At 34.6% G+C, this 12309-nt stretch overlaps 1 protein-coding gene across 1 annotated transcript in view; it reads right to left on the minus strand.

Annotated features, from left to right (window-relative positions):
* Window positions 1–202: 202 nt before the first annotated feature.
* beta4GalNAcTA (beta1,4-N-acetylgalactosaminyltransferase A) overlaps window positions 203–12309 on the minus strand; it is a 63489-nt gene continuing 51382 nt past the window's right edge. The window contains exons 2-9 of the mRNA XM_077444194.1: window positions 6660–6924; window positions 4666–5105; window positions 4432–4570; window positions 2529–2626; window positions 2194–2377; window positions 999–1121; window positions 820–915; window positions 203–732 (exon numbers count right to left, since the gene is read on the minus strand). Of these exons, the coding sequence (XP_077300320.1) occupies window positions 600–732; window positions 820–915; window positions 999–1121; window positions 2194–2377; window positions 2529–2626; window positions 4432–4570; window positions 4666–5105; window positions 6660–6799 (1353 nt within the window). The 5' untranslated portion in view covers window positions 6800–6924 and the 3' untranslated portion in view covers window positions 203–599. The remainder of the gene's footprint in view (window positions 733–819; window positions 916–998; window positions 1122–2193; window positions 2378–2528; window positions 2627–4431; window positions 4571–4665; window positions 5106–6659; window positions 6925–12309) is intronic.

Raw genomic sequence — 12309 nt, forward strand, 5'->3', positions numbered from 1 at the left:
ATGTATGTTTTAGAATCCTTTTCAAATACTCGATGAATATTATATAGTATAAGTTAGTTTTTTTTCACCTATACTAACTGATTAATGGAAAAATTAACATTTTGTGATGTTTATGAATAATAATAACAATAAAAACAAAAGATTATGACGATATTTACACTTTTTACACCTTATATTTAAATTAGTTACATATTTATTTTTTGATAAAGATTCTTACAGGTTGGAATATATAATAAAATAAAAATATAAAAATAATTCAATTACGTTGCACAGTAAAAAAAAAAAATATATTAGGTATTTTAATCTAAAAATACTGTTGATTTCAAGCTTGAAGGAAAAGAAATATCACAAATGATTGTACACCTATACAAAATAGAAAAGAAAAATGCAAACTATAATATATAATAATTTTATGATGAAGATCGATTGAATATTTTTGTTTCACTTGTCCGGAACGCATTTCAGATGTTGACACGGACATTGTATTATTTACAGGTTTTAAATTTACACGCGAGTATGAAGTTAGCCAAGCCGTCGGTTTCCCAAAACTCTCGAAATACGAGACGTTAGCCGAACAAGAGCTTGGCTAAGATCCCCCATCAACTGGGTGGATGGAGTTCGACTAAAAACAGAGTATACAACTGATGCACTTGAGTTTCGACCAGGGTGTACTGGAGATTGTTTAGACCATCAGTGTTGAACACTCGTTTACCCTTCATCAACACGTCATACCTGGAAAAATGAATTAAAAATTATATTTAAATATGTATGTATATATAATATTATAAAACTATAAATAATACAATATGAAATAATAACCGTTTAGGATTTGGACTCTCTTTCTCGTGATTGAGCATCGTGTAACGGGCTATGCTCATCGGATAGCGCGATATATGAAAATTGTGATAATTTATTCTGAAAGTTATACATGATTAATTATTAATAAACTCTCAACGATTTGTATTAAATTTAAAATTAAAACAAAAATAATTACATACCTATTTGCCATATCGTCATCTTCCCCGCCCCAACCCCAGAAGCTATTTGAGAATCCATTCACTTTTTGAAATTGATCAGTCGTCAGAGCGGATACTCCGCCGAAAATTGTAGAATATGGCAACCTAAAATTTATTTATTTATTTTATCTTCAATTTATACCAGGAAGGCCTAACAGGTAACCCCCAATGTGCCTTCTAGGCCAGAAACACTGTACATTTTGATACAAATATTATAAGTATTATACAAAGTACATAAATACATATTAATTAATATCCACAGAGACACCTATGGCCAAAAATTTGTAAATTTGCAGCATTTTAAACAATTCAGTAAATACATATCAATTAACATCCACAGAGACATCTATTGTCAAATTTTTTAAATAAATTCAGCGAAATTCGAGATTGTTGAAAACTCGAGATTCTGTGAGAAAATGGGTAAGGTTGCCAATTTGTTGGAACCGTTTCAATGAAAATCAGATAAATTGGCAAAAATTTAATGGGAATCGATCGACCTGGAGTCACAAATCCAAGGTCTGGCCAACAAAAACCAGTGGGATTTGAACCCGTGACCACTCTGTCCAAAGCATTATATGCTAACCACTAGTCTATTCTACTGGTTACCATATAATTATGGTTAGATTTGGGGATGTTGTGACTCCAAATCAATAGTTTCTCTATCAGAGTTTGCCAATTTTATCTGATCATTGTTGAAACGGTTCCTGAAAATTGGTAATATGTAGATCATTTCCTGTTGTCACAAATCTGTGTGCATAATTTGTAGAAATTATGCACAGTAATCTGAAATCTATAGGCATCTCTATAATTTCATGTTTATTATGTGTATAAAAATTGTAATAATAATTATGCACAAAATCTAAATTAATCCATAGATGTCTCTATGATTATTATTTCTGTACTTGATTAATTATTATTTTCTATTTATTATTGTATTCTGACCGTTATCGTACACTCGTCGCATTTGGAGCGATCTGTAATGACGAGTGTACATTGATTGTAATAAAAATAAAAAATAATGTAAATAACATTAAATATTTTATTCAAAATTATAATATTCTTGTAATAAATGGTGGATAGTTTTCTGTGATGAAATTTATCACATCATTTTAAGCCCAATAATTTATATGTACATATGAACACACTTTTTTGGCAAATTTAATTAGATAACACTTACTTGAATTGGAATTTATCAATGGCAGCCGACAAATGTCTCGGTTGGGATGGACAGGTGTACAAATTGCGATCATCCAACGGCAACAAGTCGACATCGTGAAAAATGAAACAATCCCATTCACGGTGACGGTTAGCTTCCACAAAACCGACATTCATTAGAGACGCCCTATTAAATTTCCCATGTCCTGAAAAACACACGAGATAAAACCTTCACTAACGCATCGTACACACCCAAACAACCATATACAATGTATGTGCACATATAAAGATATAAACTGCAAATAACAACGAATAACTTTAAACTGTACATAATAATACGTATGATTGTGGACAAACCTTTTTGTTCGACTATGTAAATTTGATATTCTATTTGCTGTTTCATCAGGAATGGGTGCATATTATTAAGAAATATGGCTAAATGTGCTTCGCGATCTCTGAAAAACAGAAATCAATAGCGTGTATGAAACATAGCCCTAACGGCTGTAAAAACACTCATAGTAAAAACCCTATGAATGGTATCGGTAAATATTTACAAAATTACACATGTGCATGTGTTTTTTATATTGATAAAAAAACATGTTCGTGCGTGATTAGTATTTTGTGTGTACTTAAAATAAGTTGGGTCATTTAGCTGTACATACATACATACAATCATGTAATTAGTCATAAAATGTTTTATATGATGAATGGAAAGAGTTGTGACATAGTGATGCACAATTGTTTAGAGAATGTCAATGTATTCATATGGGGAAACATTATAGCCGTTAGCTGTTTGAATTTTAAAGTGAAAAATAAACTTTATTGCTTTCAAATGGTTCACCTAATCGAGAGTTTATTGTCAACTGGCGTTGTAATATTACTATGTACTATTTTTAACCAAGTGGTCAAAGATTATCGCATGGCCAACAACTGTAGTGCTTCCCCCATACATAGCTAGCAGTATGGCTTGGTGGTTGCGTTGATGCTAACTATCGAGGGGTTCCCGGGTTCAAGCCCTGGGTTAATCCCGATTGAAAATAATTTGTTCGGAAGCATTTCTGAAGCACTGCTGGTCAGATTTGGATATTTGTGACTCCAAGTCGATTGTTTCCTATCAAAGTTTGCCAATTTATCTGGTTTCATTGTTGAAACGGTTCCTCATAAAATCGGCAAAACCATGCTACCTACTATAGGTGTCTATTTATAAAACATAATTGTATAGGTTCTGCGACAAAACGCTCACGGACGTAACACTCAACGGCACAATGCGCACGACTTAACTCTCACGCGACAAAACTTTCACTGATATTATACTCAGATAAAACGCTCACGCGACAAAACGTTCACGCTCACGCATTTTTACGCATAAAAACGCTATTTTTACAACAAAATAAATCCAAAATTCACTAAAACGTGTTCTAATGAAATCACACATTATCCTTATTATAAACCAGTTTGATGTTAATTTATTCACGAAGCACCAATTTAATTATAGGATTTTTTTATGTCTTCGTATTGATAAGGATTTTTGTACAATTATAATATAAATGCTTTCAAATGGAAAATAATCAATAGCATTATATAATTTTATGTTTGTGTAGCCAATATACATAAGTTACATAATTCTTCATCCAAAACTTTTTTATTTTTAATTATTTTATCAACAGTACTATAATGAAACGATTGTAAGTTTTTTGAAATATGTAAATCTTACAATTAAGTTTTTAAGAATTTTGGAATAATTTTTTTGTAGAAAATAGCGTTTTGTACGAATATACAAATAATTTCGTGAGCGTTTTGTCCCGTGAGCGTTTTATCGTGACACCAATTATAATTAACTAATGGGTGTGAAAAGCATCATTCCCACACTGAAAGAGGACATTTTAGTGTGTCTTTGGAATATCTAGTAACTTGAAGCATGCGTTTTCAAAACGCCCAGTTTGTACATAAAAGGGCTAACTATTGCAATTGAGCAATTAAAAAAAATTATTGTGCATCACTGATTCTAACCCTGATTTGCCCAAATGATAATAATGCGTTGGTTGAAACAGTTTCAAGATAGAATGTTATATTAAAGTTTGCCCTGAACTCGGTAATATAATATACAACCTGTCATGAAACACACTAGTAAACTGAAATAGATGGAAAATAAGTTGACTAATCGGCCACTATTGAAATCGCATTTTTATAAAATGTACACGATGAATATGAGAATTAGAAAAAAAGAATTATTACAAAATTAATATAAAATAATATTTACCTGTAAGGAATGACAACTGCTACTCTGTCATTGGGTTTACAGTGACGAGGAGCGTAATGTCCTCCGGGAGCTATATCTAACTGTGTACTTTCTATATCTTTTATGGCAATTTCTGTCAAATTCACCTCTATGGGACCATCTACAATACACAAAGTGAAAAAATATTATATTATTATGCACATAAATCAAAATGAAATTGTATATCGTATATATAGCACACTAGAGATAACTTACTCAACCCTGGCGGGATGGCCGGACAAGGAACATCACATCCGAGCTCAGGCATAACAGTCAATTCTCTAACACTATCACTTAAACTATCATATCCCTGATGGGAATCATCACTATTTTGACTAGTAGTCGTCGAAGTATTACTCTTCATATCCACACTGTCACCATCAGCAGTCCTATTTCTATCTTTAGAGCTTTCGATGTAGTTTACGTTTATTTCGGCACCAAGAATGGTAATTTTTTGAGTTAAATTGTGAACATTAAATGTCACAGTGTCCTTTCTCTCTAGACTGATATTTGATTTTGAATCGTTCGTAACATTCAATATGCTGGAATTGGACGTTGTGTTCGATGCTGATGGATTTTCACGAGGTGGCTCCGTCACACCTTCAAAACAGTGCCGACTCTGAGTTCGTTTCGGCCACTGAACTGGTACGATACCTCTGAAACAAGAATTCAGTATTTAATAAAAAAATAAACACACAGTGGTGTGAAAAAACGCAGTTAAGCCATTTTTTTTAATAGGGGATAGAGTACAATAATTTTCTTGGTCTATAGCAGTTGCTCACTTGGATCTACAGTCAAAAAGTAACATCAATAGTAATCCCACGTGCTCATGATCATTATTAAAGACTGTACTTTTAGCTTTAAAATCCAATGGATTAATTACTGCAGACCCAGCAAATTATCGTGATCTTATTTTTACACACCGTTCCAATTTCAATCAAAGTATGTTCATCACTTTATGAGATACATTTACTCAGATCGTTTGAAAGTTTGTTGCTCACAAATTCGGTTCCAATCCTCCAGAATTTTTGCTTTTTAATTATATTACATTTGTATGAAATCTAAAGGAAAGTTTGAAAAGTTTTTAGCATTTGCATTGTCCGATTCTAAGACATTTCATTGCACGACCATTTCATCGCAGGGACAACTCGTTGACAGATTTCATGCAACAATTTTTTTAATTAGATTATACCAGAGCATCGTAACCTCTGGATATTCGCGGCACACATTATTTACGACTCGTAGAGTTTGTCAGCTACGTACATACATATGTACTTCATCGGCAGTCGCTAGTTATTCCGTATGTGCATAGGTGAAAAAACGCTAACTAACATCGGTTTTCTCCCTCACACGCGATCTCACTCGCACGCATTAGGACGAAGTGTTGTTCGGGGAACAAATATTGGCGCGGTACACAGGTTAAGATGCTCTGGAGTATACGACAATAAAAATTTTCGAACGAAATATATAATTTATTGTTTTGTTGATAAGAGAAAGTTAGAAAGTTTTCAATTAATTTTATTAAAAAAGAGTAATGATTCAATGATGCAAAAAAAAATTGCTCCAAATATTTGAATAACAGTTTTAATATACATTTCAAAAAGTACAGTCAACATAAAAATGAAAGATTAATATTGTGGATAAAAAATATTTACATGAAATCTGTGTGAGTTGTATCCGCAATGAAAAATCATTGCGATGAAATATCCGGACACGGCACTGTAAGTTTAGCATTGAAAGTTTTTTTTTGTGTTTAGTAATACTATTAATTTTGCAACTTCCGAGTAAAAATGAGGATTTTGGGAGTGGTTAAGAATGAGAAAAAGATGCCGAGTTATAATTAGTGGGATGCCGAGTTGTTATGAAATACGACATGTATGTACATATGTAGTTATGTATAATATGTAGATGCAATATATTGGGATACAACTGGTCTTCTTCCAATCTGCGACTAGTCTCCAATTGACTCCAGTTTTACTGCCGGTTTAATTTTTTTCTATTAACTACATATGTACATACATACATGCAACTGCAGTGGTTGCATGTAGCTTAAACCATACATATTGAAGATACCTTCAATCAGTAATGAATAGTACATGTGCGATAATGTCAGTGCTGATTAATAATTAAATACTAAACAGAGTTGCATTTTAAAATTTATTAGGGTTCTCCATTGCACTTTGTAATTCGTAGCATTATTTAGTACTAACTTGATGTTGTTACTCGGAGTGTAGACGGTGTCTGTTCTTCGGATATCGATGATGTACTCAAACAGGAAGAGCAGGCAAAAGAGGGCTAGAAGGATTTTGAAGACTTTGGTGCGCGAACAGCCTGCATTTGTGGAAGCCATCGCGTATTAGGTCAGACGAAGAGACGCCGACCTGGTAGTGCCCGGGGACTCAGCCACCTGACACCCCACTTCTCCCAGCTTCATCACGACTACGCCGCTATCCTCACTTCGTTTTCCATTGATATCTGTGGACAATGCAAATAAACGTTTTATTGTTAGAGCAAACATTGCGAATTCAATATGGATAATATACCACTTTGGTAGATAGCGTTTCAGTGTTTATACGTACATATATCAGAGTACACAAAGTACTAATGGAAATTAGTATGTATTCGACCAAAAACGAGTAATCAATATGTATTTAAATTAGAATTTTTAGAAAAGAATACGTTTTATAAATAAAAACTAAATTTGATTAAATGGAGATATGTACAAGTCACAAGTCAACACAAGGCTATCTACATATGTATGACTACGAGCTTTATCGAATTAATATAAATAATTTCTACTACTGTTTTTTTTTTAAATTATAAGATTATCATTATCATTTTAAAAGTTAATATATGAATTATTGGTTGTAGTTTAAATGCTAACAGTCAAAAGCTATCTTCAATCAGATGTTGTTAGCGTCGCATGAAACTTTTGAAATCCTATGGAAACCGCATTACAATGTTGCAATAATTCCCACTAAATACTTAAACTTATGCTAAATAGTTCGTTTGTCAACTTGTTCTTTTGTGTAAACTGTGACTGGCCAGATAGGTTCGTCTATGAACAAACTAGTATGTTCATAAACGAACGAAATTTAATATATAATTTCGAAAGAGACTTTGTATGTAAGTATCATTGGTTGGGAACTTCGTAAACAATACAAAGTTTAACAATTCAATTGGTTGAATATTATATTTTTTTCGATTCAAATAAATTTAATAAAAAAACAAAATGAATATTTACTATTAAATTCGCCATGTTTACGCTGTTTATATTACAAATACTGAGCGAAGCCAGGTAAAACAACTAGTGTACTATAATCAGTAGCTTAGATCAATGGTTAGCATGTAATGTTTTCAATTGTGTGGTTACGGGTTCTATCCCGTATGCTGCTGGCCAGGCCTTGGATATGTGACTCCAAGGTCAATCGTTTCCTATCAGAGTTTGCCAAGTTATCTGGTTTCATTAAAACGTTTCAAACAAATTGGCAACCCTGACCTGGCCCTTTCGCGAAAATTAGAGCTATTCAGCATCTCGATTTTCGCTGATTAGAAAATGCTGCAAAAATTTGTCCATACATGTTGTGTTTAACAAATATGTGAGTACCGTTGTTGCGTTGCGTTGGAGCAATTGTGGATGATTGATTGAATAAAAATAAAATATTGTTGCGTAGACGTGAAGAGGGGTTTCCAGGATCGGAGAAAAAGGCGCATCTAGTGTTGTAGAAGTTGTTTATTGGTCTGCACCCGTCGGCTCTCCAGCTCGGAATGCTCTACAGTTCGAGAGCGCTCAATATTTGTAATCGGGCACAATGCATATACAGATATTCGCGAGATCCTATTGGTTGATGAGTCGCGCGATCTTATTGGCCGTTATACACGACTCCTCTATACGTCGAGGCCATTTTGGCGCGAGTGCGAGATCAGGTGATCAGGGCTGGTAAGCCATCGGTTCACGAGCGCCACTCACCTAATCTCTACGTTACAATATCATATACACTTCAATAAAATTAAAAAATATCTGTCCCCAGCGCTAATTCTGATTTTGGATTCGATGTATTCTGATTCCAGCTTTCATTGTGATTTTAGCTTCATTATGATTCTAACTCCCATTTTAAAACATTTAAATATAAATAAACAAGATTTTTTATGTCTTGACAATTTTGAAATATTTAACAATTAAAATTAATTAAACGAAAACCTATATATATGATAATTTGATTTGTTGATAATACATATCACTTCTGGCGAATAAAATAATAATTGTAACGCGACGTTCTCCCGAGTGTCCCTTCAGTTAGTAACGATAGTAATACCCATGATTTTACCGCGCCAACGACTATGCTCATCTCGAGCGCTTCGAGATTAGCTCTCTCTACCGCCATCCCCCGCCGAAGAAGGACCTCTCCTGTACACGTCTCCACGGGGAGACGGGGCCCAGAGTTCCATCTTGCGCGGCGCCATCTTGCTGAAGAACCGCTGTGAGGTCGAGTGCAGCATCACTCTCTCCCAAGAGTTCCAGCCAACGTCCTCGTATTGTTCACGCCGTTTCCGGAGAAACATCAGACGCGAGTGGACCGGTCCGAAGCGCAGAGCCAGCTCCCGACCACGAGGAATTTGCAGCCAGGAAACTCCCCGACTATATAAACTGTATCCCAAGGTTAGTTCACGTTTCCCTATAGCCCGACCCTTGGAAGAAGAACGACGTATCCGCCCTCTGGATCTCCCACCGCGAGATCAGATAACGCGCGTAAAACCGTTCGTTACATAATGCTTTATATTTTTTTAAACTTTAAATGTTTTGAATGATACCACTTGTTCCCGAAGTTTTACAGGGAGTAAAATTTTCAACATCAATAACGTATTAATTGTTTTCAGACAGTTTGAAACACGCAATATGCAACTCAAGATCGTTAGACTCCAGACAGACAAAGTTCGAATTGGTTTTACGGACTAAAATCATGTTCGCTTACCTTGACCTATCAATTAAATGATTATTTATGATGATACCACGTGAACTGAATAATGAATAAATAAATAAATAATACACACACACACATTGAGACATCACGCAAAGATTTTCCATTGATAACCGATTTCATTTGTCGTATTATTGTTCGATTACATTTGATTTTGAGCTTTGGTATAATAAAGTACTATCGTGGACATAAAAAAGCCGCATGATGGCATATTACATTCAATTTGGATTTTTCCCAGAATTGTCTCGATTGTTTTCATTTTTTTTTGGGTATGGCGCACTTCAGGAACCTGATATTTGAGACACTGCAAGTTTTAAGAGTTCGATAGTTTTTTTTTATGGACGTCACCGCGCAAACACATCGCAAAAAATGGATAACTCGAAGCAGAAGCGAAAGAGAAAATTGGCAAAACGATGGACATCAAATATCATAGAATTGCGTAAAACATTACCGAAATTTGGAAGAATGATATTACGATCTAATATTTAAATTCACTGTACGAATCAACGAATATTGGCGATTATTCAAAATCGAGGCGGCACTACGAAATATTAAAATATAATATATAGTATAATAATATTTAAAAGTTGTATTATATACAAAAGATCTTTTCCATACCTCACAAGGAATATTAACTTTAGAAATCTAACAACAAAAAAGTTGCAAGGCTAGTCTGACCCTCATAAATTACACGGGTTCAACTTCGGCGCAAGTACCGTTAATGACCGCTTCCCATTCCAAGATTATCTTGGTAACTATTTCGATTTTTTTTTAAATTGAAGTTTATTGATAAATCTTCAAACCCCATTTACAAATTCTTTGAAAATTACAATACCGAACAGAATTAAAAAAAAATGTCAAAAAAGATCGAGTGCGGCTTTTTTATGTCCACGACTGTATCGTATCTGTGTATACTTGAACTTTTCTTTTGAAGACGCCTTCATCCAATGTTGGATGAAGGCCTCTTCAAACGATTGTGTTTTGCGCAACTCTCATCCATCACATCCTAAACATTTCTATTTTCGTCCACTCATCTTCTTTCACTCTTTTACATCCTCTCGGGTACCATTTCAGCACTTCATTTGTACGCTTTTCGTCCATTCTTCTAGCTACGTGACCCGCCCATTGCCATTTCAAACTCTTCTCTCTCTCTACTATGTATATCAACTACTCTTTTCATAATTCTCACCCACGTATTCCGTTTTTTATTCATCTTGTATAATAAGAATATATTCAATTACAGGTTATACTATATCATCATCATCATCATAATTTACAGCCATTCGCCATCCACTGCTGGATGAAGGCCTCTCCAACACGCTTCCACTCGTCTCTGTTTTGCGCAACACTCGTCCATCTCACTTCGCACATTTTCCTAATTTCGTTCACCCATCTTCCTTCCTTGCGGTCTTCCTTTTACCCTTTTGTATTCTCTCGGGTACCATTCAAGCACTTCTTTTGTCCACCTTTCGTCCATCTTCCTAGCTAAGTGACCCGCCCATTGCCATTTAAATCTCTTCACTCTATCCACTATGTCCACTACCCTTGTCATACTTCTCACCCACGTGTTCTGCTATCTGTCTTTCCTCGTTATGCCAAGCATATAGCGTTCCATACTTCTTTGAGTGCATTGGATTTTATATAGCATCTTGGCGTTCAGTGTCCAAGTTTCACATCCATACGTCATCACTGGCAAAACGCATTGATCAAAGATCTTTTTCTTCAGGCAGAGTGGCATTTTTGATTTGAAAACAGCATTCATCCGTCCAAATGCACTCCATCCTAATTTCATACGTCTCTTTATCTCCTCATCTTAAATACCAGACATGTCAATTATTTGACCTAAATATAAATAATTATTTAATACTTCTACTGGTTTATCGTCTAATGGGATGCTATCAGGCATGAAATGTTATATGAATGTATATACCTACAGCGAGAGAAATTTTCTTGTATAAAATATTAAAATTGATGTGAAGTTATGGAATTGATTGCAAGCAATGAAATCGTGCAGCGAAAAATAAAATGTAGCGATTTTTCCACGTCAATGATGGGTGTATAGGAAAGTGAAGAGAGCTAAGCACAACGAATTTCCTACGTTTGTACGTGAGCAAGGCACCACAGCGTGTTTATAAATTACCTCGAGTGTGGGGGGGGGGTGAGACTTCAGGTTTTGGGGTGGTTCGGTGGGTGGACGATTCGAACCAACTAGGAATGGTTCTCAAACTTTTCCAGTTCACGAACCAATGGAATTAGCCAGTTAGAGTTTGGGCAAACTCGACCAAACTAGAGGGTCGCCCAACTTAACAATAAGACGCGTTAACGACGTTACTACTATACTGTAACATAATATAATCGGATACAAAATATGCCTGTATACAAATTCATGTATATACCATTGGTATGCTGTCGTATGGAATATTGCATATTAGGTGTGTTTTAGGTCCTGAAAATAAGCATCTATTTAATGTAATTTTACTTAAAATACACAATCAAACTGTTAAATATGTATATATCAACGTTGAAATTTTTTATCAACTATTCCAAGATTATAAGTTTTGAAAAGTGTTTATAGAGTGGTTTGAAAAAGAATGTGTTCAGCGATCTGAAGTAGGATTTCTTTAACAATTTGAAGTGATTTTTGAACAGTTTGCAGCGATTTGAAGTAGTTCTCCAGGGATTTGAAAGCATGTTGTTTCAACAGTTTAAAGAAGACTTTTAGACATTAGTGGTTTAAATATGTTCAAATATTTATCATTAAAGGCAGTGGCGTGCGCTGAAATTCTCTCTCTTTTTGTTTTACAGACTTACTTAATGTGAATTTCAGCGCACGCCACTGATTAAAGGTAATACATGTCGACGAAGACTAATCAAATTTGAT

Source organism: Arctopsyche grandis, chromosome 13, assembly GCF_051622035.1.
Source record: "Arctopsyche grandis isolate Sample6627 chromosome 13, ASM5162203v2, whole genome shotgun sequence".
Taxonomy (NCBI): Eukaryota; Metazoa; Arthropoda; class Insecta; order Trichoptera; family Hydropsychidae; genus Arctopsyche; species Arctopsyche grandis.